This window comes from Arvicanthis niloticus, chromosome 4 (assembly GCF_011762505.2).
Source record: "Arvicanthis niloticus isolate mArvNil1 chromosome 4, mArvNil1.pat.X, whole genome shotgun sequence".
In the NCBI taxonomy this organism is placed as follows: domain Eukaryota; kingdom Metazoa; phylum Chordata; class Mammalia; order Rodentia; family Muridae; genus Arvicanthis; species Arvicanthis niloticus.
In genome coordinates, this window is record NC_047661.1 from 54403875 (window position 1) to 54430741 (window position 26867).

At 34.0% G+C, this 26867-nt stretch overlaps 1 protein-coding gene and 1 long non-coding RNA gene across 4 annotated transcripts in view; one reads left to right on the top strand and one right to left on the bottom strand.

Annotated features, from left to right (window-relative positions):
- Nucleotides 1–24731, top strand: part of LOC143442003 (uncharacterized) — a 71563-nt gene extending 46832 nt beyond the window's left edge. Inside the window, exon 3 of the long non-coding RNA XR_013109857.1 lies at nt 24637–24731. This is a non-coding gene — a long non-coding RNA (uncharacterized LOC143442003). The remainder of the gene's footprint in view (nt 1–24636) is intronic.
- Nucleotides 20267–26867, bottom strand: part of Bche (butyrylcholinesterase) — a 71459-nt gene continuing 64858 nt past the window's right edge. For 2 of the 3 annotated variants that reach the window (XM_034500573.2, XM_034500572.2), the window contains one exon: nt 20267–23730. In XM_034500573.2, the coding sequence (XP_034356464.1) occupies nt 23606–23730 (125 nt within the window). In that variant the 3' untranslated portion in view covers nt 20267–23605. Of the gene's footprint in view, nt 23731–24961; nt 25035–26867 lie in introns of all 3 variants that reach the window. The other variant, XM_076932511.1, reaches the window with a different exon arrangement.

Sequence of the window (26867 nt, forward strand, 5' to 3'; positions counted from 1 at the left end):
TCACAAAATTAGCAGTATTAAAACAGCATGAAAAGAAAATAAATAGAATTGATGAATATAAAAACTGCAAATAATTCACTTTGGTAAGTTGATAATCACTCAACATGGTTGAAAAAACATAAAAACATAATTAAGCAAAGTAAAAACATAATTACAGAATAGTTACTATGAATAGTTAATATAATTCTTTATAGCAGTAGGGTGGAATTATAAAACTAGTCTATTTTTCTTTAAAACAAAATCAATGAAATGGTTTCTGGTTTTATTGTAACATGTTCAGAAGATGTACCTCATAGGCCTGAGAGTAGTGGAAGAAGGGAAAGCTGTGGTTGGAGTGCACTGTATGAGGAAAAAATAAAATAAACAGTAAAGGAGGACCACTATGCATGGTATAGTATTACATAATGACAATGTACAAAATGGGAAAAGATCTTCACCAACTCCAAATCTCATGAGAGCTAATATCAAAATACAAAATATATAATATATATATATATATATATATATATATATATATATATATATATGACATAAGAATCTGGACTCTGGACTTCACCCAGTCAGATAATCCAATTAAATTGTAACAGAAGGAATGTAGACAGTAGGAGAGGAAAAGGGGGCACGATCAGGTGTGGGAGGAGAAGAGGAGAATATACAGAGGGTCAGAAAAATGAACAGAGGTGTGTAGCAGTGGGGGGATGGTGAACTGAAGTTAGCTACCAGAAAGTTCTAGATGTCAGTAAAGCAAGAGGCTCCTGGGACCCAATGAGGATGTCATTAGCTGAAATACTCAACAAAGGGGAAAGTATACATGGAGGGACCCATGACTCCAGCTGTACATGTAGCAGAGGATTACCTTATCTAGCAACAATGGGAGGTGTGGCCCTTGGTCCTGTGAAAGCTTGGTGCCCCAGTGTAGGGGAATGCTAGGGTGCTGAGCCTAGAGTTGGTGGGGGGTGGAGCACACTCATAGAAGGAGGGAAGAGAGGAATGGGAAGATTATGAAAGGGAAACTGGGAAGGGGGATAACATTTGAAATATAAATAAATAAAATAGCCAATAAAAAAGAATGAATACTAAAACAAATGAAGTACAGATCTAAACAGAGAACTCTCAAGAGAGTAATCTTAAATTGCTGAGAAACATTTAAAGGGATGTTCAACATCCATAAACATGCAAATCAAAATTACTCTGCAATCCCAAATTAAACCTGTAAGAGTGGCTATGATCTAAAACTAACATGTCAGCTCATACTGTTAATGACATGGAGCATCTAGGCTATGGGGAGTGTAAATGTTTACAGTCAGTTTGGTAACCAATTTGGTGGTTACTCAGAAAACTGGTAATCAATTTACCTCAGGACCCAAATATACCACTTCTGGGCATATACCCAAAGACTAAAAGTCACTTATTCAACTATGCTTATAGTGGCTTTATTCATAGTAGGGAGAAACTGGAAACAACCTAGATGTCTTTCAGTGGATGAATGGATGAATAAAATATATATTTATACAATGGCGTTTTATCCTCCTGTTAAGGGACAAATTGACATTAAGAAATTTGAAGACAAATAGATGAAACAAGAAATAAAATCATCATGTGTGAGATAACCCAGCTCCAGAAAGACAAACATGATATGGAAATGGAAAGATGATGGTTCTGGTAGGGAGGAGGGTTGGAAAACGAGAATATGGGAAGAGACGACTGGCAATGAAGGTCATTTGGGCAGTAATGTGAAAAATTAAGGCAGTAGAAACTGTAGGTCCTACTGGGAGTGGGGTGGTCCTGACTTTTACCTGCTCTTGGGTCTCTTTTCCTCCTACTTGGTTGCCTTGACTAGCCATGATATGAAAGTGTGTACCCAGTTGTACTGTATCTTGCTGTAATAGGTTCTGTTGGTATCCCTTGAAGGCCTGCTGTTTCTGAAGGGGAACAAAATCTGGCACAAAGATGATGAGGGACTGGTAAGATTGGGAGGAGTTAAGGGAAGAAAAAGTGCAGTTGGCATATATTGTACGAGAGAAGACTAAATTTAATTTTTTGTTTTGAAATATTACTATTATTATTATTATTATTATTATTATTATTATTATTATTATACTTATTCAATTTATATCCTGATCACTGCCCCCTCCAGGTTATACGCTCCCACAATTCTTCTCCAGACACCCCTTCTCTTCTTATTTGAGCAGGTGAAAGCCCACTGGGTATCACTTTACCCTGGCACACTAAATCTCTGTAAAGCTAGGTGCATTTTCTCCCCCTAAGGCTGGATGAAGCAGCCCAGCTAGAAAAACATAATCCATATATAGCCAATAGCTTTTGGGGTATCTCACACTTCAGTTGTTTGGGACCTGCATGAAAAGCAAGCTGCACATCTGTTACATATATACAGGGAGGCTTAGTTTCAGCCTGTGTATGTTTGGTTGGTGTTTCAGTCTCTGAGAGCTGCAAGGGTCCAGGTTAGTTTACTCTGTTGGTCTTCCTGTGGAGCTCCTATCCTCTTAGAGGTAGCATTCCTTCCTTCTTTTCTTCCATATGGGTCTCCAAGATCTCTCCACTGTTTGGTTGTGGGTGCTGCATCTGTCTGAGACACCTCTTAGGTGGATCCTCTCAAAGGCTAGACACTTGTCTTTATGATTCAGGATAACAAGGATTAAGTTTTAAAAAGGAAAAGATAATGTATGTTATCTTAAAATAGAAGACAAGTAACACAAAGGTGTAATAAAATTCAAATACATCAATAACAGTAGAATATCCCTAAAATAACAGAATATTTATCAATGAAGCAGTGCCTAACAGAAGGGAAGGAGGAAAGAGGGGATAAAAAAAATGGAAGGGAGTAAAGGAGGGCCAAATAGAGAGAGGGAATTCACAAATATTAGTGAAAGAGGTTGTATGTAATTTTATTTCAATACATTTAGAACATTGAATTTCATTGTAATCTCTTTACAATTTATTGTAATAGTATATAAAACATAAATTCACACATATTTGTGAAGCACTGTGTGATGTTTTGTTGTATATGTGCAGTGGTAATTTTCAAATCAGAGTAGACACACTGTCTATTCAAACATCAAATTTCTTCAAAATTTTGAATAACCAGTGCCTTAGCATTGCCTACTGCAACCGTATTGTACAATAGTGCACATCAGAACATTACTTTGTTGTTGTATTATTTTATGGCTGTTTTGCTATATCTTTTTTGAGGTAAGGTTTCATGTAGCCTAGGATGGCCTGGATATTACTACTTATTTAAGGATTACCTTGACTTACAATTGTTTTGTCTTCACATCCCTATTTCTAGGAATACAGGCTGATGCCCCAACCCCTGGTTCCTGCAGTGCTTGGGACTGAACACAAAGTCTTCTGCATGTTCAAAATGTAGTCAACCACCAGAGCTATATTCCCAGATAAACATCTTACATGTCTTTCATCATAAATTAAAGCCCAATGACCAATGTTAGGAAAGCCTGGAGAGTGGCAGTTCTTGATGGAAGTTTAACTGTAAATGAAGAGCTATCTTTATCTGATTAAGATGACAATAAATATAATACTGTTTTTGAGGTGGTAATTTGAAGATGTATACTTATGGGAGCCTTTCAGCATATACTTTAAGCTGCATGCATATATATATATATATATATATATATATATATATATATATATGCACTTTGATGTCAATAAAATTTAATATGTATTAAACATATATTATGTATAATATAGTGTTTTTCCCAAGTTGCCCACCTTTGCAATATGAATTGTCTTGTTCAATTTAGTTAAACAGTACCAAGTGAGCAAATGACACAAACTATAAATATTGATTTCACTTGTGAAGGATCAAGTTTATTTTGTGTTGTCCAGTGCCAAACTAGGGTGAAGCCTCTAAACCTGGCTTGCTGGTTGTAGATGACAGCTCCATAAGCTGTTGTATTAGGTACTTTTCTATTGCTGTGATAAGATACCATGACCAAGGCAACTTATAGAGGTAGCATCAATTGGGAGCTTACAATTGCAGGGTTAGAGTCTGTAAAAAGCTAGTGTGAGGAACATTGCAGCAGCCATGCAGGCATGGTGCTGTAGCAATAGCTGAGAGCTCAAATCTTTTTTTATGAATTCTTGATACATCCAGATCCCTTTCCCCATCCCCCCATCTGCCATTCATTTCTCATTTGAGAGAGTGGACCCACCTAGATATATCTCCTCCCCAGGCCACGCAAGTCTCTCTAGGACTAAGAGCTTCTTCTCCTACTGTGACTAGATAAGACAGCTGAGTTAGGGGAATGGATTTCACAGAGAGGCAACAGCTTTAAGAAGAGTTCTGCTCCAGTAGTTTGGGACCCACATGAAGACTGCGCTGCACATCTCCTACATATATGGAGGATGGGAGAAGAGGTTGGTCCAGTCGGTGTATGAGAGCTCACGACTTAATCCACAACCATAAGACAGAAAGAGCTAACTGGGAATGTCATGGGCTTTTGAATCATCAAAGCTACAGCGACACACCACTGTTAACAAAGCCACACCTTATAATAAGACAGGTAAGGTGATTAGCCAGGCTAGTGGTGTGGGTATAATTTAGGAGGCTGTGAGATAAGGATATAAATGCTTCCTACCTACACCGTTTCAACGGCTTTGCAAAGATGAGACTTAAAAGTACTTTATAAATTAAAGAAATTAACTAGAGCACCACTAAACTGAAAGTACCACCTACACGACTTACACAGTTTTCTATTAATAGTGCTTGAGGCATGAGCTGCCAAGGCCCTGGAATAAATTATTATGAAATTAAAGTTTGCAGAGATGAGTTATTGCCTCTCACTTGCACATTTCTCGTAGCAAGAAAATGCCATATTTGGAGTCAATCTCCTGTAAAGTCCAAAAGCTATAAAGAGTTACAATGACATAAGAGCTTAGACTTAGAGGCTTATAAATATTTTATAGAAACAAAGTGAAGGAGATAAAATGGATAATAATTTAAATGAAGGTGAGATAGTTCTTCGATGCCTCTTGATCCCATCTTTGTCTCTTATCTACTTTTAAGAGTGCAAACAGACGTTCCTGGCTATAAGAGAAATTCACTATTCTATGGCACTACTTATTAAGGAGGGTGATTATAGCTAGAAAATGTTGCAGGCTGACTTACTAAATTGCAATATAAGGTAAAAATAGGTTTAAGGTCAATATCAAGCCACAATTTCAGCAAAAAATTAGAAATTTGCAAATATCAAACACATAAGTATCCATTAAATCTGAAAAGAAAAAAATCACAGTTCCCAAAGCTTTGTGAACAGTCTAGGAAAATTAAATGACACCAGCAGTGGAACAATGACCATCTATCACTGCTTTGGTTGGCTTCCTTGTTCAGACATGCAGTTGAACAAATTTATCTAAGAACCAAGGAAGACTGTCTTTGGAGTTCATGTTCAGACTCTTCTCTACCAAAATAGAAACTAAATGCTTAGAATCTGTTTAAAAGAACTGTATGGTACAGTTTATGTTAGTTGGCCATCATCTTTGTCTAACCCAAACAGATATTTTTCTTGTGTTTAGAACAAGCCCAGTCTCACAATCTACTCTATATTCAACAGTTTTCTGCCAATCAAACCAGAAAATGTGCTAAAAACAATCTCACAGAATATCAGAATTAAAAAAATTATCATATAGTAAAATAATAATTTTTATTTTTTCCATATAAAATAAGAAATATAAGAAATATATCCTATCTGTTTGTTCAATGATTCCATATGAAAATTACAAAATATAAGAGAGAGATTGCCTTGCCTTTCAGAATGCCTGCTTCTCTGTATGTGTGTGTATGTGTGTGTGCTATTTTTTAAATGTACTTACTAGTGGTGTGTTATATAATAGAATGGCTTGACAAATTCATGCTGTATTAAATGTTTGAGTTAATCAAGTTAAACATTTTTAAATAAGTATATTTATTTACTTTTATTTTATGTGAACTGCTCTTTTTCTGCATGTATGAATCTTATCCATGTGTGTGCAGCAATAGGGGAGTCAAGAATAAAGAGGTGAACTCTCTGGAACTGAAGTTAGAGAGCATATTATGTTGATATGTAGGGGCTCAGAACTAAACTTTGGTAGTTTTGCAAGAACAGTAAGGGTCCTTATTTCCTGAATCATCTCTCAAAATCAAGTTAACCAGCTATTCTCCACTCACATGTTAACCATCCCTTCATATTGAGATGTGTCAAAATCCTTTCTAAGATTATCAAATGCACATTGTCATTTATGTAATCACAATTCTCTGTCATTTTACAGACTCATTGACAATCTTTCCTTTCTAAGTCTCTCCAATCTTCCTTCCTGTTCTATGTACTCTATCCTTAACTTTGATGAGTCAACACTTTTCAACAATCACATCTTCTTAAAGTTTGCACCACATTCATAAAGACAACAATGTTGAGAACTAAGTTTCAGCATGAATTTTGGTAGGGACAAATAAATCCTGGTATAAATGCACTGAACTTTATTTCCAGTGCTTGGTTTGGAGGTCCCAATAAACAATTAAAGAAATAGAAACTAAAATTAAAAAATTGTCTTATATGATGATTATTATTTTCTTGTGTTCTTGAGGTAATCTTACTAATAGTGGAGCCAGAGCCATTTTTTTGCTGTTGTTTTAATATTTTGTTAGAGAACCACATTTCTGACACAGATATCCTAAATACTTAGAACTAAACTGGATAATAAAAGCATATTTATATTGGGTTTTTAGATAGGCACTGCTCATCAAAAGCGATGACAGTATGTTTGGGAATTCCTTATCCTCCAAATTATCTAGGAAAAGGAGGGATCTTAAATGCAGTTATCAAGCAATGGAATTGACAAGACGAGGACTAAGTAAAACATGCAAATTATGACTGCTAAAAAGCTGCATAGGAGAAATCTCATGCATGTTCTGAGAGCTTGTTGCATCTTCATTCAGTAGGATAAAACTTTTCTCTCATTTCAAGACCTTGCTTAGATATCACATTATCATATATTTGTTCATTGGAATATTTTGTTAATAAGCCAATAAATGTACTTAATTATTTCCATAAGCCACCTCAAGTCCTTAATACAACAAAATATAATGTTTTCATTGCCTTGAGACTAGTACTTCATACCTACTTTACAGTCATAACTTACAGAGTGTCTAGCTGAAGACATTTGCTCACTGAGTACACTATGTGATCTGAGACACTTCAGTATTTTAATTCCACAGTAAATACTGAATGACCATGTCTCTTAGAAATATTACAAGAAGATTTGGAAAAACAAACAGCTTTCATACTTATTCCAGGAAAATATCAGCTGTACATTCTTCTATGATTGGTTTTAGTAATTGTTCTTTTCAAAATTTACACAAACAGAAATGTGTTATCTTTGTCATTTAATTGATCTAGCTAGAGAATCTGCTTCTTCAAATCCAAATTTATCACTTCCCACCAAAACTGTATCATGACAAATATTTATTTTTCTACTTTAGACTTCTCATTGACCTATTCCATGGTTATTTTATGTTCTATTGATTGTCTCTGCTAATGAAGTATTGTACACATAGTTCATAATACAATATTATTGGGTTGTACTGTCTCCTTAGCTCAGGGAATGAGGTGTTCATCAAGTACTGCTTAATGGGCTCCAGTATGAATACTGCCACAAAAATGATAAAAAGGAAACTTCTTTTAAGAACATTTATGTAGGTTTTCTTTTAGAAGTGATACAATGAATAACTTCTCTAAGCTCCAGTTTTACAACTATAGAGGCCAGGAAATTATTAAAATAAAACATGTGTGGCATCTCATAAAGTCACAGAAAATGCCACAGAAGCTATGTGACAATTTTTATTTCTGTGATACATTTATTTGTGTGTTATTTGGATAATGTCAAACTGTAATGTTCAACCATATCTCTTTTCCCCCAAAGAACTTTCAACTTTTTCCATTAATAATTTTCACAGTTAGTATAATTAAAACTATGTTTAATTGTGTGTTTGTTTTATGGTGGACATATGCTTTCTGTAAGTATTTTTCATTGATTTTGTTTTCACCTTACTCCTGATACTAAAAATCATTTCTTTTCCTTTGTCCTGGATTCAAGTAAATGAAACCACTCTTACAAAGGAGCTTTAACTTTTGCTTTAGTTTTTTTGGTAAGGCAAACCTTCTTTCAGATTTTTATTAGATTTTGTTAGATTTTGGAAGTCTAGTCTTATGTGCTGTTAAAATTAATTTTAATATAATTAGTGCAAAGTTATTTTAAAAATATATTTAATGTTTCTGATGTTCATCATACAATAGTTATTATTACTCTTTATTCATTTATACAATTACTATTTTCTAAAACATTTGGTATATGATTTTAATTCACACATCTCAAGTGATGCATTAACTTTGCTCTTTCCTTCTCTAGGGCATATTCCCTTCCAACCCACATTAAGTGAGTCAACTCACATGTGGTGAGTACCAGCCTCACAGCTGGATTACTGATGGCAATCACGATTGCTGGGTTCTACAACACAGGTGCTTAGATTGGCTTTGCTTACATGCCAGAGTTATTCATTATTATTATTATTATTATTATTATTATTTTTTGGCAGACACTCTGTAAAAGAAGCAAAGAAAAAGAACAAACACGTTCTTATTCAACTGGCACTAGCTCTCTCTACAATGGGTCTACAGCTCAGACAGAAATATTGCTTTCAGTGCCTCTTAGTTCCTGAATCACAGTAAAGTTCTAAACTCATATCTACATGTTGGGAGTAAGCCATTTTGATAGAATCATAGATTAGTAAGTTTAACATGGCAACCTTTGAACCACTTCAGTGGGAAGAGAAAATTTGAAGGCACTACTAGCTTTCAAATCAAAAATTAAAAAAAAACTTCAACAATAAAATTAGAAACATTAAATATTTCTTTGATGAAACACCATCACCATGTCTTCTTATTAGCTTTTCAACCATACCCTTGGTTTCCATTTATAATTGTGTTTCCTATATAAAAATGATTTTAAAGGAGTGATTTCTGTGGCTAAAGAGCTGGCTTAATTAAAATCCTTCTTGCTCCTACAGAAGACCTGAGTTTGGTCCCCAGTACCTACATCAGCCTCTGCCTAACTACTGTACTATCCAGTTTTGGGTAACATATGTCTTTCTTTGGCATCTACAGGCACCTACATTCACATTCCCTACATATTCAAGGACATGCACACATGGACATAATTAAAATAAAATAAAAATCATTTTAAAAGGAGAGTAATTACAACTTCTTTGTGTGTATGGATCTGAATATAATATTGTGGCACGTATTTTATTCTGGATGCATACAAAACACTCATTTTGTGAGTCTATAGACACTGAACTGGTTCCCAGAAATCCAAATATAGGTTTCTAATGGCTCATCCTTGATGATGAACTCATGCAAATGAGAGCCTCAGTGTAATAATATCCTATTTTAAAAGTGTGAAAGAATGTAGCTAGAAGCAAGTAATTTTACTCCATGTCAGAAAACCTAGAAAGAGAGACAGAGATGTTTTACAAATTCCTAAAGTGTGCAGTACTTCATTTAAAAAGTACACCGAGGTAAGTGATATCCTTATATCTGTAACTCTAGCATTTCACAGGCTGAGACCAGACGATAAATATGAGTTTGCGGACAGCTTGAGGAATAGAACAATACCTCATTTCAAATAAATAAGTGTGAAAGAAAAAGAGGAGAAAGGAAGAAAGGACATAATAAAAATAAAAGAAGAAAAGAAAAAAGAAATTAAAAATAGAGAGAAGAGGAAGCATGAGGATAACAGAAGGAAGAGTTAAGACACAGAATATAAAATGACGTTTATGATGTGGGTGTATAAAAATGGACAATATCATAAACCTAATTTCAAGCAGTTAATATATGTTGTTAAATTAGTGAGGTGATTAGAGTTATGACTTAATGATAAAGCACTTTTGAATTTATGCACAAAACTCTGAGTTCAACCCCTAATGCCAAACACACACATACCCCCACACAAGTGCTTTAGTGTTGGTTTCTGCTCTTTAACAATACCTTGTATTTTAGAAAAGATTCATGTCTTCTTTGGAGTTGACTAGTGATGTGCAGGAAGAATCTAGGATCACAACAGATTTAATAATTTATCATAAGAAATATAGACTTTATTAAAGTAATTTACATTAGAATCACATGCAGAACATACAACAGTTGAATTCTACCCTCAGGAAATTTTTTATTCGACTGACTAAGCTTCTCTGTCTCCCTTTCCCAGTCTCATTTCAGGGTCCTACAATGTGCTGAATTTATTAAAGTAAAATTCTAGTTGTTTTTAAATGATCATTGTCTTCATAAAAAATATAAGAATACATTTTAAGGCTTTGATGGTTTCACTACTAAAGCATATTCCATTTTCTTATCTTACATTCAATACTATTGTCATTCAAAGTCAAATTATTGGAAAATTTAAGTAGCACTGTTATTAGCCTTTCTGCTTCTTTTCGAACTGCTTTTTTTCATTATTCTGCTTGCCACATGGCAGGTACAATGAGGATGTAAAAACAAGGAATCTTCTAAATCAGATTCCTTGTTTTTATTATCCTAACTGTTCTCCACTGAAAGCACAATAAAACGCAAAGACCCCCTGAAACTCAACTATCTAGTATTACTTTCCATAACCTACTTAAATCCTATCCTTTTTCTTAAATATTTAAATATTTTGTTCTTATAATTTGAAATTATATCATTGCCTAACACACTTCTTATTTCTGTTACTGGAGACATTAGGCAAAAGCCTGGTCTTCAGCAGGCCCTACAGGCTAGCCATGCTCCAATATACCAAATAAAGAAAAAATTGATGGTGAAAATAGACAGAAAATATTTATTCAATATGACCACACTGGAGAGAGGGAAAGATAAATGTGTCTAGTCATATTCAAACCTGTCTGTAGGGTTCTGAAATGAAGTTCAGTTTTAGAATGAGGGCATTTGGTAAGTGTAATCAAAGTTTGGTTTGGCTCTGCAACATTGTCAGATAAAGTAATCAATTACTAATCTCTTAGTAACCGGATTGTCTTTTTTTCTGAGAAGTGGGCTCTTTCTTGTGTGGCTTTTCAGTGCTTGGATTTCAAGTTAAGTATAGAAGAAAGATGAAGGACAATAAATTATCTTTGCAATTTTTTGGAAGTAAAAAAGATAGAACTAGAGAGATCGTTCAATAATTAAGACCACTTGCTCTGCTTGGAGAGGACCTCCATTTCATTTTCAACACTTAACCATGGTATAACCTCCTGTAACCCCAGATCCAGGGAATCTGATGGCTTCTTGACTCTGGCAGCTTCATTCACATGTGTGTATACTATTCACCATACACATAATAAAAATGTAACAAATACTTAGCATGAAAGGTTAAAGACATGCAGAAGGGCAAACACAGAATAAAGTAGAATTGTAGAATTTCCTGTTTGGTTTAGTTCCTTCTGGAACTGAATGACGAGTTAGTGCCTTAAAGAGAATTTTCTAAGTACCTATTTCAACATCAAGTTTAATTTTAAATCTCTTCTGGGGACACTTTATAAATACCAACTTCTAAAGCCATTCTCAGAGCCAACATGATGACACTGTTTTCTCCTAATCAATGTAAAATGAGTAACTTGAGGAATAATTTGATTAGAAATGAAAGTCTCAAGTTTTGCCCCTATTTTCCATTTCTCCTATCTTATAAGTAGAAAATATGCAGCTCAAGTACATGTAAAATGAAGTTTAGAGGTATTGTGTCATGGCTGATTATAATGGTTTGTGCTTCTTTATCTGATGAAAGAGCAGAAGGTCATGAATATTAGTTGGGTCCTAACATCAATTAGAACAAATATTCAGATATTAATTGAAGCGAATTATAAACAATCTTTTACATTTTATAGAAATTAGTGAATATAAGTTGTGTTTTCATTCCAGGAATTCTATTCATTGTTTTAATTTCCAGTAAAAATCCCTTGGTTGTGATCCTAGAGGTGTATACCACAAAGTAGGCAAGAGCCGCTTGAGGCTGGAATCTTTAGAGGCAGGTGTTGCCAGCTATTGAAGAACTTTAGGAGAACTCTTGCCCAATGTACATTTTTAAATAGTACTACTTTTATATCCCCTTCAGGATTAGTTGACCACCCATTGTTTAAAGCATCAGTGTAAATAGTCTATGATAATAAAATCCTGGACAAAGCCCTTTATTTAGCATTATCTATTTCATCCATCTTGATGCTAAGTGAGACTCACAAGTCCAGTATCGCTCCTGTCAGTTATTTACTGTGCATACTGAGAATAAGCAATCAGATTTGGATCTTATATAGATTTGTTTTTCTTATGAGTAGGTAATATATGTAAATGCTACAAAGTATAAAAAGATATACAAGAAATGATGGGAAATCATCCAAGATTCCAGTGGGTCCCATAGCAACTAGGATAGAAACATTAACTATTATACTTCTTAGATAAGATTTCCAGAAACAGGGTGTCCATATGCAGCATAGGTATCAGGCACATGGCTTTTAAAGTAAAAATCTGAAAACACTTATAATAGCGCTAATATTGATTTATTGTAATTGAAACAGTCTAGAAGACTTTCAATATCAATCTACAAAGTTCTCTATTACAACTGCATGTTATCTGTAATATATTAAGTGACCCAGATTAGCTTTCTTCTTCTCCATTAGTGTACATTTTACAGGCTTTTTAGAAATCTTCCTAATAAAGTAAAATATATAACAATACATTCTATCAGAATTTCTAGAAGTGCTAAATACTCTAACACATTCCCTCTGATAAACAATATTTTTCTTAAGTCTATAGACTAAGGGGCTTATTTAATTTATCTTTTTCTTGAATTGCATATTTAATTACTTTGTCCTTGTCTTATTGTATTGAATGATGAATTTAATTTTTTTAAGAAGTTAATATGTTGCTTTGACCTAGGTTTTTATTACTTTCTTCTTTTCCATTTTATCTGTTTCTTTATTGTGTGTGTGTGTGTGTGTGTGTGTGTGTGTGTGTGTGTGTGTGTGTGTGTGTGTTTATGTGGGAATGTGAGTACAGTTAACTATAGAGATCTTAGATCTGGAGTTAAAAGGTGTTGGTGTTTGGTACAAATTCAAGTACCGTTCATCAGTTTTATATCCACTTCATTGCTCAGTAATCATTTCAACCCCACTAGTTTATTTGTTTTTACATCTATAATTTTTTTATTTCAAGCCATGATTTATTGTCATCTAAATTGTATTTTTGTATGTTTTACACTTCCTCCAACACATAGACAGAAGCTATGTATTGTATGCAAAAAAATCAAAATCTAAATACTCTTCCAAGTATTGTGTAAAGAGTTTCATGGAATTGAGAGGAATATATTTTAATAGTATTATCATAAACTCAATCATGTATTTACTTATTTGAGAAAGCAACTGAAAGATAATCTTAGCAGTAAAAAGAATGTTTTATCTTTCATTAAGGAAATATGAATTTCTTTTGAAGTATAGATATACTATGATTAGTATCTCAATAGCAAATATCACTTAAGAAAGGTTGGCAATAACTACTAAAGTCTTAAGAGGGGCATAAATACCAAGTGGAGAGTCAGTGCTGGGTTGCCATCTTTGTATAGTCTAGAACTATTCTAAGTCCATGTATAAATGCCATATGTCTGCTGGCTGTATTTCCAAACAACAGGCCAAATGTTAAAATTAAAATTCCTATTTAAATAATACCTCCAATTTTATAATCTCAAAGACTCTATCCTCACTTACCAAACAATATTTTTTATTCTTTTCTTGGGTGTTTCATTGGCAACTGATACTTAAGTAGATCTGAACAAATTCTCAATTCTTTTAAGACTCACTGGACCAACAGATTTGACTTTCTCAGAAGCTTATAACTCCATTCATCCAGTTATCTTAGGTCAAGAATATATATATATATATATATATATATATATATATATGTATATATATATATATATATATATATATATATATATATATATATATTTTACTACCCTGTTTCTTGACAAATCCTGGTATCAGTTACTTAGAGATGTATATAACATAGCACTGCCAGCTCATTTAAGGGCCACTAATAACTACCTTCCTTTCTTTTGCTTAAATAGGTCAAAAGCTTACTCAGTATCCACAGGACTAGAGTCCTCCAGGAGCCAGAGTAATCCTTCTACAATAAATATTCTTACCTATGTGCGTAAAACTTGACATTGGCTTCCAGTATGCAGTTCTCAGCTTCTGGCCTCATCTTTTATCATCATATTTTGTTTCTCCCAAGAGGCTTCACTTGCTATTTCTCTAGGCTTGTATGACTTAGTAGCTTAATCTTCCATAGTGTGGCTGATGTATCATTTGTTAATATAGTACAGAGAACTTGTCCACAACAAATCTCTATTGGCAGTTTGACAAAGCTATATTTATTCATTATATAATTACAAAGAACTTTCTTTTATCTTTGTATATCTTCTGCCACTAAAACATGAGCACCAAGAAACCAAATGCCTTTTTGTTGTAAACACTGCTGTGAAGAAGTGCCTAAAATAAGAGTGGAAAATAATAGTAGCTAGATGAAAGATGGAAATGTGTTCAGTCTGCACCGTGTAATATTTGGAAAGATATGAGCATGCCTTTTTCCAAAGCATAGAAAGTTAGTGATATACACGTAAGGAAGTCAATCGTAAAGTTATATATGATCAGTATGGTTAGATTTTTGTTATGTTTGTTCTTTTCAATGAATACATATTTGGAAATGAATCTTTATGTAATTAACATACTTATAGATGAGGAAGTAAAAGAGATGATTTTAATATGGCCACATGTGACTTAGTCACAGACTCCACTGCCATGGCAAATATCATGAAAACAATGTGGTTAGGAAGGGTCCATTTTGCTTATCTGGGGTCACTGCTTTTGAGGAAAGCCAAGGCCATTCATCCATGGCTTCCTCAGCCTTCTTTCTTATCTCATTTAGGACCCTTTGCCAAGGGATCTCCATTGCTCACAGTAAGCTAAGCCCTTTCACATCAATTCAGGACAATGTACCTAAGACTTCTCTACATACTAATCTTGCTTCTTTCCACCCAAATATGTTAAGGTCTGTGTCAATTTAACAAAAAAAAATTAGCACAATAACTAAGTTGTTTTTAATATATATGGTCTTCTAGTATGAGACAAAATAGCTCTTTTCTGGAGTAGTTGTTAATATCTGATTGGTTAATGTATCTTAAACAGGAAATGCCCCAAAATACTTTGTCACTGAATTTATCTGGAGGAGAGTCAAAGTGAACATCTTTTTCTAGCTTCACCACTCTGAACATAGGCATGGTAACAGTGACTAGATGAATCAAATAGTTATCAGAGCCTTCTTTTATGAGAGATTAAGTTTGTGTTTTTGTCAGTGAATGTGACATTATAAGTCAGGCTTAAAAATTGTTAAAAGAATAAACATTCAACTTCAGAATCTTTTATAACACTGAGAAATATGCATGTAATTGTGAAATATCATATGCTTGTGTTAAACAAATATGTAAAACCTTATGTTTTCTGAAAACTGAGGCTGTCCTCAGTAGAATTTCTTCAGTGTGTATCAGGGTAAGTAAATGGTTCTTCTCTAATTGGCAGTTACAACCAATTAACAAAGAAGAGTATTCTACCCAATTCATGTCTTTGAAAAATTCTGCAACATGAAACATGAGGAATAGTACAATACAAAATTCTCTGTATTTCGTAGAAGATTTTAAAGAGATAACTCCAAGGGAGATTATTAAAATTTTATCTTTTATGATTATGTGGAAATGATAATTCAACTACCAAATAAAACATTATGCTGGCATTTAGTTTAAAATTGAAATACCACTGCAGATGTTGCATTTGAGTTTTCATTCACTTATTTCCTTACAAAATCTTAACAGTTTCCAAATTATCGCATTACAACATCGTAAAAATGAAAGGAATAAAAACCAAAGAAATAAAGAAACAAAGAAAGAAAAGATCATTTCAAAAAAAGGTGAATGTTGAAGAGCCATTGGAAAGAAAGAATAGTGTAAAACCAAAAAGGTCAGTGAGGCAATGGACTGAGGGCAGAGGAGGAAACAGCTAAGTCTTAGTTTGGATATTGTGAGACATGTCTTTCTGGAGACTCTGTTTCCAGAAAGAAAAGAAAAGCAAGTGATATTTCAAATACAATTAATTCAACAGCTTCGAGGTTTTTGTCAGTGACAGTTTTTAAGTGTAACTATGATAAACTAGCTTCATGATACATAAGGATGCCTGCAGCTTACCATTATCCCTAGAGCACCACCCAGGATTTTAAGCTATGTCTGTGTTAGTGTTGAAGGAAAAAAGAAAATAATAACAATACAAATAATCCCACCCCCACCAAGTAAAAAGAAGGAGAAGGAACCTAAGTGAAGAGCACGTTTGTTCAAATACAACCAACCAGGAGAATCACATGCCCATGAAAACTACAACTTGATTCAGAGAATAAAAGAAAAACAATACCCTGAAAGTATTAAGAAGTACTGGAAATGAAAATTGATGTTGAAATTAACAGTTATTTATATTATTTGCCTGTGTTCTAAAAGATATTGACAAACTGAAAAACTAGACTCAAGGGCTAAGTGTCAGGACACACTTTTAATCTGAGCACCCAAGAGGCAGAAGCAGGCAGATCTCTGGTCTATAGAACAAGTTCCAGGACAGCCAGAACACAGAGAAACTCTGTCGTGAAAAACAAACAAAAACAAAGCACAAATCAATACATAAAAACAAAACAAAATAAGCCCTACTGTTATCTTCCTTATATTGTCAGAGGACTCACAATTTGGCTACTGCAAGTAATGGGAATTTTGTTTTTCTGATACATGATGACAGGAAATTGGTAAAAACTGGGGTGGACCTGAGACCCTTTAAGAGGTGTTTTATTTTGGATCTTATTTATTATTAAAGTTTGAGCCAAAGATAAAGACTAATGAAGACTTTCTTCAAGACTCTTGATTAGAGAGATACACGGAACAAAAGATAAGTAGTTTTTTTGTAAAGTATTTACATTGGAAACTCTGACCCCTCACAGATTCCCTTCCCATTTCTCAATCCCCCTTTCCTCTCAAAGGGTACTCCCCATCCTAGGCATTCTCCCACTCTACCACATCAAGTCTCTGCAGAATTAAGAACATCCTTTCCCATTAAGGCCAGAAAGGCAGCCCTGTTGGGGGAAGGAATACTAGAGTGAGGCTACAACTTTACTGAAAGCCTCTATTTCAATTGTTGAGGGACCAACATGAAGGAGGAACTACATGTCTGCTACATAGGTGCCAGGAGATCCAACCTATGTATAGTGTTTAGTTGGTGGCTCAGTCTCTGAGAGCACCCAAATGTCCATGTTAGTTGACTCTTTTGGTCTTCTTGTGGAGTTTCTTTCCCCTTCATGGGCTTCAATCCTTTCCTAAATTCTTCCATCAGAGTCTGGCACCTCTTCACATTTTTTGGCTATGTGTATCTATATCTGTTTCCTTTAGCTGCTGGGTAGAACCTACAGAAGACAGTTATGCTAGACTCCTGTCAGCAAGCATAGCAGAGAATGGTTAATAGTGTCAGGGATTAGTGCTTACCAATTGGATGGGTCTCAAGTTCGGCTGGTTATTGGTTGGCCATTTCTTCAGTCTCTGCTCCATTTCTATCCCTGCATTTCTTTTAGGGAACACACTTCCATTGCTGGTGAGATGAGAAACTTGTACAACTACTCTGGAAATTCATCTGATGCTTTTTTAAAATACTTAGAAATTTTTCTACCTTAATATCCAGGTATACCACTTTTGGGCACATAACCAAAAGAGGTTCTGCCATACCACAAGAACACACATTCCTCTATGTTCATAATAGCTTTATTCATAATAGCCAGAAACTAGAAACAACCCAGATGTTCCTCAACCAATGGATGAATACAGTAAATGTGGCTCATTTACACATTGGACGACTTACTATTCAGCTATTATAAACAAGGACATCATGAGTTTTGAAGGCAAGTGGATAGAACGTGAAAATATCCTGCATGAAGAAATCCAGACCCCAAAGAACATATGTGGTATGTACTCACTGATAAGTGAATATTAGTCATAAAGTACAGGAAACTTATAATATACCCCAAAGACCTGGAGAAGTTAAAGGAGAAAAAAGGACCAAGTGAAGATGCTTGAATCTCACCTAGAAGTGGGAATAGTCATAGGAGGCAGAGAGAAGGAGAAAACCTTGTGGATGAGGGGATGAGAAGGGGAATGGGGAGGGTCAGTATCAGGTATAGAGAGAAACAGGAGAGATGGACAGATGTCTGTGAGAATGAATAGGAAATCTGCAACTGAGTGGTTTGAGGGTTTCCAGGACATGACACAGACTTGGGATAAAAGAGGCACCCAAGAATAAATGGGGGTGAGCTTAGCCAAGATGTCTAACAATGATGACAAAGCACTGGAAGAGGCCATCTGTTGTAGTCAGGTAGAATACCAATGGATGGATAAAAACACATACCTACTCACAGAACTTTTGATCTAAAAGATAAAAGATCTAAAAGTGCTGAGTAGTCCAGTGTGATGGGACCAACGAAGATTGGAGAAGGTTGACTAACAGGATGTGGAGGGTTCAGAGAGGTTTTCTCTGGTTGGCTTTGTGATTATGTAATCTACTAAGGAAATATGGTTTCATCAAAGTCCAGTTTTGTTTTTCTCATTCATGAATGTAGAAATGGAACACTCTTCTAACATTACATTTCAGAGTGATGCTTCTTCTGTTCTTAGAAAGAGAGCATTTTCTGGTTGGTAAAACTGAGGAAAAACTGGGAGAAAATTTGTATGCTTCTATATGAGGTCAGGAGAACTTTTTTTTTTAGTTGGATATTTTATTTACATTTCAGATGTAATTCCCTTTTCCCCAACCCAGAAACCCCCCTATCTCATCCCCTCTCCTCCTGCTTTTATGAGCATATGCCCCCACCCATCCTCCCACTCTCATCTCCCCACCCATGATTTCCTCCACACTGGGGCATCCAGCCTTCACTGGACCAAGGACATCCTCACCCACCTGTGCCTGACACTGTCATCCTCTCCTACATATACAGAACTTTTAAATAAACCCCTTTCAATTAGTTTATAAACAAAATATTTAGTAGCATTTGAAGTGAAAATTTCTTGTTTCTTTTTAGATTCATTTATGTCAAATGATGTTTTACTGGGACACATAGGTGAAAGAATGTTTTTGCTAAAGCAGACATGTGAAAGAATGTTTTGTGAAGCAGACAAAGGATTTTTTGTTATAACAGACATGTGAAAGAAAGCATGGTGTTCAGAAGGAATATAAATATGATCCCACAAACAGTGGGAGCTGGAACATTGGTTTGCCTTGCTTTGCCTCACTATTTTTTGCTGATAATATGTATGTATTTGTTCACCTTTCATTGCTTTGCTGAGCTTCACTTGTGGTGAATTCATAGAGAGAAACTTGCTAAAAAATTTCTCATCAGGTTTCTATGGTTTCTGCAAACTTGATCTGATTGGAGAGCCTCTTGGCTTCTTCTGGATAGAACTGCAGTTGCAGATTCATGTGTGATGTCTGCTGAGTGGGTTGAAGTGCACTCACTGATCTGCATGTCATGTTTGCTGAATGGACTGGTCTGTAGCTGCTGATTCATGTTTGATGTTTGCTAGTGGACTGGACTGATAACAGTGATGATGGTAATTGCCCCAAAGAACTATTTCTAAACAACTCTACTTCTCCTGTGTCCTAATAACTTTTCCTTTCTACTATCCTAGTAGGTAGTGGGCTAGAGAGTTAGAACCCTTGTTAGAGTAGCTTAGGAACACTTTTGCCTACAAGCATTTGCATGTGTTGAGTACATATGAATGCTACAGTTGCCACAATTGGCTCTTATGTAACATAGATGAGAAATTTAAGTTTATTTATATTTTGTAACTATATGAATATATTTAATGAATATATATTTCTTTTAACTGGATTATATAATTTTATATTAATTATAATGCCTAATTAGGTGGATATTGTGTAATCATCATAATGCATTTCTCATCATCTCTTTTATATCAGATGGAGCCACTTAATAAATTTCTTTATACTACTTCAATGTTGTAAGGAAAGAGTTTTTTTTTGTATAAATGAATATGTATGTATACATGCATGCCATATTGCTTTTCTATAACAATAATATACTAAGATCAAAGGAACTTATAGAAGAAAGATTTTATTTTGTGCATATGATTCCAGAGAGATAACAGTCTACAATAGGGAGTATGGTAGCAAGCATCAAGCAGGGTGTTTTGAACAGAAAACTGAGAGTTTACATTTTTAAACACAAGGAGAAAGTGGGAAGGGTGAAAAAGATACATGGTGATGCTATGTAATCTCGAAGCCTGCTCACAGTGATACACTCCTTCCAGCAAGGCTGTACCTCTTAAACCCTCCAAACAACACCAACTGGTGATCAAGTGTTCAAATATCTGAACTTGATGAGGACATTCTCATTCAAACCACTGTATTTGCTTACCTGAGAAAGTAGTCTCCCAACTCTTAGCAGAGGAAGGATCCAAGCATATCCCTCCAAGTATTTTTCACTCCATCCTTAACTAAGAGAATTGACCCTGTACTGTACACAAAATTCATAATTACCTTCCATGAAAGATAATATAGATGTCCCCCAGTGCCTAACAATTGTCTAAAGATCTTTAGGGAACCTTAAGGCTAGAAGGACCCTGGAAGCGAGATGCACTACACTTTTTTGAAAGGCCAGTTCCTCCTCAGCTAGGATCATGTTAACCTACTGAAGAGTTTGATTTTTAGCCTTTCTCCAGTCTTTTCCTGGAAGGACATATGGCATTTTACTAGAGTAAATAAACAGTGAACAATATAAACAATCAAATTTGCTTGGTCTGTTGTGTACTAGTGTTTAACTGACATTGATTCCAGCAATTATGTAAAAGGTAAGTGCTCTACAGGGATAGAAGAAATACAAAATGGCTAGTAAGTAAATATAGTTACTGTTGCAGATATGATTATAATTGATATGAATGATTTTGTCTTATTATGTTAAAACATGTATACATATACATACATATATTAATCATATCTTTGTGTTTTCTTCCCTCTCTATATTTATCATGGAATGATAAATCAATTGAGACAAAATTGTTTAAATGTAAATCTATATTAACATATTTAGGTTATAAGATACTAAAAAACTAAGCATTCTTCAACCAACTCTGCTAACTATTTTAAAATACGTAATACATTTGGAGTTGTGCATGGGATAGTTATAGTATTATGACCTGATTATTGTTTTCATTTAGAAATTAAAAGCATGGCTTGAGAGAATGTAGCTCTGTGTCATGCTGACAAGGGATGGATTTGTAATGACTAATATGTAATGACTAATATGTAATATGGTGTTATCTTGACAGCATCTGGATTCAAGTTAATGGCTAATTTCAGAGCATTCATGTGAGGAATTTTCTTGAGGAGGATATTTGAAATCAGAAGACCAGTCCTAAATATGAGATGAACCTTATCATAGCCACATAGATCAAAGGATGTGAAAGAAGGGAATTTTGCTTTTTACCTACTTGCTCTAACTCTTGCTGTCAAGTTCATCGATCCTCTTGCCGTAGCATACCTTCACTAATATTAGAACAGACGTCTTTGAGATGCCAAACTAGAATCAAGGACAGATGCTCTCCAGTAATTCTCCAGCCTTACAGGACTTTACCACTACTGCTGACATATTCAAACATGTGTATTAAACAACTTCTAAACTCTAGGCCTCTCCTGGTGAGGCAGACATTGAGATAATACTAGGCTATATTCCACAAGGCACTCCAGAAAACGCCCACTTCATATATGTATCCATTTTTCTTTTCCGCTCCTTTAGAGAACCTTAATAAAAATTTGTATGCATCTTAGATTTGGTGGTGAGCTGTTCTTTTTTTGTGTTCTATTTTGTGTAAGAAAGTTGGATTTAAGTAATTTGTAGATTAATTAAATTACTCATCGATTACCTTTTTCAGAGTAAAGGAATAGCAAATAATAATGTTTTACATTAAGTGTATTTAGGCAAAGCTCATTTCACCCTACATACTCCCTTTTCAAACAACTTTGTATTGAGAACAGGTGCTGTTGAGCACCATACATACAAGTATGATATAGAATTTCACTAACCCTTGATTTTCTTGTCTTTTTTCATCAATGTGCAGATTGTCCTGTTTATTAGTCATTGAGCTAATTGTGTCACAGCTAAAATTATATTAATAATCGTCCAAGAAATTATGATTGGCATGAATTTAAATACATTACATTTTAAATTATCCTCATCATTATAACTTCAGTATACAATTTTTTAAAATGAAAGTCAATATAAGAAGGTTTTTTTTTTTAAAGAAAAATAAGTCTTGTACTTTAGTTCTTATAAACCAAAATTTAAACATTAAACCACTAACAAAAACATTTTCCAGTATACAAATAGATGATCAAAATAAAGTTCTTATTTGCCTTAACTGGCAACACTTATTCTTATACAATCTAATACATATTTTATTTGTCATATTTTGAGAATGAACCACAAATTCACCTAAATTGATAGCTCAATGGCTTTATTTAGTGCTACAGAAATTGTTCCTCAAGTACTAACACTAAGACTGATATGTGGAGTTTGCATTTACAGACACTTTTTCGGTGAATAATTTAAATCAAACTTTTGTTTCAGCTGTGAATAAGTTAAAGATGGGATCTCTGAGAGTTCCCAGACAGTAGATTCTGCCTTCGATCCTATAGCACAGTGTGGAGGCAGAGGATTCTATTCTAGAATTCTTGTGCATATTAGAACCACATATTTTCTTTGGCTGTTGAATTCTGGATGTGATATGGTTCATGTGACAAACCATGCTCATGAAATGATGCCTGAAGCATGAATTCTCTCTCAGTACAGCCAGTTGGCATGATTTTCAACAGTTCCTGAAATTCCTTGCTTTTGTTGTTAGCCATATTTTGTTTCACTCTAATTGATCCCAGATACTATGACTCTTATTTTCATATTCTCTCTTGCCTCTACATATATGAATAGCCAACTTTTTGTTTGCTTTACTATTTGATACTGATACTAGACTTATGAACTAATCATACGCAACAGTAATATAAACTATAACATCCATTGTTACAAAATCCAATTCAGATTTTAACAATAGTTTTACATAGTTAGCTCTGAAAATACAGGATTAAATAAAAGCAGATGATGTAACTTTTAGGTAAAAGCTGTAATGTTACTCAGAAAAGTAGTAGCAAAGCAGCATGTAATTAATTGTCAAAGTTTACATTGTGAAAAACTAATGAAAAAACAACACCTAATAACTCAGTTCAGGACATGAGGTAAAATACTAAGTGAAAGGTGTAAGTAATCAATATTCTCAGTTGGCATTTCTTCTCTGTTGTGTAATAGTATTTTTTGTATATATGGAGATCGCTACTTGTATTCTTGCCTTCATCTACACGAAAATGAACATTCTATAAAGGGTATATCTATTAATTAGCCAGACAACTGTCTTTCTTGCTAGTGTAATCATTAAATTGATTTTCCCAGTCCATCATGTAATTGCTCCAGCGATGGAATCCTGCCTTCCACTCTTGTTCTGTTTCATCAATATCTCCTGTAAAACATGGAATATATTGCATTAATTTAAAGTTTAATCTCTGTTTACATTGCCTGAAAAATAATACTAATTATAGATGCCATTTTCTGTAAGTATACTTCACAGCAATGTTTTAGTTTTCATTATACATTATCAGCTTCTCTTATTACTGGCAAAGCTCTTTTATGTAGTATATTAAACAATCCAGCAAAAATTTGTATAAAATGAAAATAAAGTGAAAGTACAAATTGAATTAGGTCAATTTATATTATATGTCCTTTCATTATTTTTCCAGAAGACATGTAGATATTACTTCTATTTTTTTAACTCTTTAGAACATTACAAAAACTTCATGCTTCATGATATAATTTACACAATGGAGTATTATCTTCAGTCAACATCCTTAACATGTGTGAATATTTACTAATATTTAAAGAAATTTGTAATTATCATACCACACAGATTTTAATTCATTCAAATTCATTTCATTACATGTGATGCTCAGTTGCTTATGCTGTCATGTGAAGGCAGTTTAATAATTCCTTTATAAAACAGAAAAATGATGACTGAGGAAATAATGGCCTTCAAGTAGCTTGTGAATTGCAAGTATTTTCATGTGATATTTACATCATTAATCGTTATTCTTCATGTATAAATGTATTTGTTTGAAAAAGGGAAGTTTAAAAAAAAAACAGAAAGGCTAAGAGAATAAAATGCAAGCATTTAGAAAATCACAAATAGAAAGTAGAGCTTTAGCATTGGATTTATAGAAATATATTGATTATAATATTAAAAATTAAAGTAGTATTTTTCTTCAACAGAAGAAGATATCTATGGGTATCTTATAGTTATTTTTAAATAAAATTCTAATTTATCAAAGGAATTGTGACTTGTAACATAATGTCTTTTTTTTCTTCTTTACAGTGACAAAACTATATGGCTTGGACACTGTGATATGAAAAATCCCCATAATATGTCATGGCATTATTACCTTTATGAAGAGGTTATATCTGCTGAGGAAGCTTTCTCAGAGTTTTTGGAAAGATTATTTGTTTCGTTCCCTCTACTTATGTGCTATAATGATCCCTAAATAAAATTATATGTGTAAAAATCAATATTTTTTTGAGATATAAAGCACAGTGAAATACAGTACTTATCCATTGTCTTAAGTTTGTCACTTTCTCTTTTTTTAAGATTTATTTATTTATTTTTATGTATATGAGTACACTGTAGCCGTCTTCAGACACACCAGAAGAGTGCATTGGATCCCATTACAGATGCTTGTGGTCCACCATGTGGTTGCTGGGAATTGAACTCAGGACCTGTAGAATAGCAGTCAGTGTTCTTAACTGATGAGCCATCTCTCCAGCCCTATTCCTTTCATTTTGCTATTATAAATTAAATATAAAGTACAAATAAATATAATGAAAATAACAATGCAAGCATATTCTTGATAAGGACTGGCAAGCCAAAAACAGCACTGCCTCAGACCTGAATGTCTGGATGAGTATCATGATGCAAAGCAGGAGAACCCTGGATGCAGTGAAAACCAATACATCCAGGCATCAACAACCAGGACCTGTATACCTGCACTTTAAATTACTAAGCAGGTGTGCTTAGGATAGAATTTAAATTCCTTAGCATGGTGCACAGGACACTTTGTCAGGGTCCCTGGTTATCAGGCTCCTCTCTCCACCATGCCTTCCTAGTAAGATTCAGTGCAGGTGTTTTCTCTTAAAAGCTTTCCTGATTCTGGACCATGACTCTGCCAATTCATTATGAGTTAGCAGGTGTCATTCTTATGTGTAGCTTCACAGATAGTGCAGTTCTGTCCAAGGGCTCCAGAATAGGGCATCCATACACTCTGTACACAGTTTCCCATATTAATTGATGAAAATGAAAAGAAAGAAAATTATATTTTTGTACAATATTTGGTAATACTATCCAGAATTGTACAAGAATTTGCTAGATGCAAGGAATAGCAATCTACATGAACCCACTATAAACATTTACTTGCTTAGTAATTATTTTTATTTTTCCAACTTTTTAATATTTTGTAGATAAGTGATGACATGATTTTTAAAATTTTTGTGTGGTTTGCATTAGCTAATGTTTTCAAATCCAATTTCTTTTTGAAAAGTATTTCTATTAGATTTTTAAATTATAATATAATCACATAATTTCCCCATCTCTTTCATCCATCCACTTGTCCCCAAATGCCCCTCTTTGCCTGTTTTCAAATTTATGGCCTTTTTATTCATTAATTTTTATATCCATATATTTATATCCTTCTCACTGCCACCTACCTACCCAACAAAGAAAACATCATACGCTGACTTCAGCAAGAATAGTGTGTGATAGTCTGAAAGGAATGTTACACTGATATTAGTCATACCAATATATGATGTAACAATGTATCAATACCTTCAAATAGATACAAATACATTTTAAACTGAACATAAAAGAAAGCTTTTTAAGCTTTTGAAAAGTGTCAATGACTACAAATGTACGAATAAAATTAAATTCAGCAAAGTTAAAATTGTTCTTTACCATATGATAAATAATGAACAATGTGGCTTTATTTTCTAGACAATAATTGTCTAATTTTAAAGTGCCAAATGCACAAAAAACATGAATATTTATAATAAAATTTGCATATCAATTAAACTTAAGTCATATTTTGACCAAAGTATTTCCTGAGAAAAGAAAAGTTGTCTATAAATAAGCTAGGAATACCCATCTGAATTTCTACAGCATATTAACTGGACATAAATACAATGTGATTTTGCATATATAAATATGAAAAGGCTTAATTGTTTATGCATGTTGACACATGACCTATTAATTTGATATCTAGTACTAAAAAGATTTTTTATTTTTAATTTTTAAAAATTACATGCATTTTAATGTAATTTAAAAAAAAATTACATGCAATGTAATATGGGGGGGGGGGGTTATCCAGGTGAGTGGAATGCACAGAGATGACAGAAGACATCCAATATCCTGGAGCTGGATTTACTGGCAGCTGTGAGCTGCCCAACATGGGTGCTGTAAACTACATAGGGTCCTCTGCAAAAGCAGTATACACTCTCAGCTCCTAGGCTCTCTCTCCAGCATACACATTTAATTTTTATCTAATTTGTTCCTATGAGTTA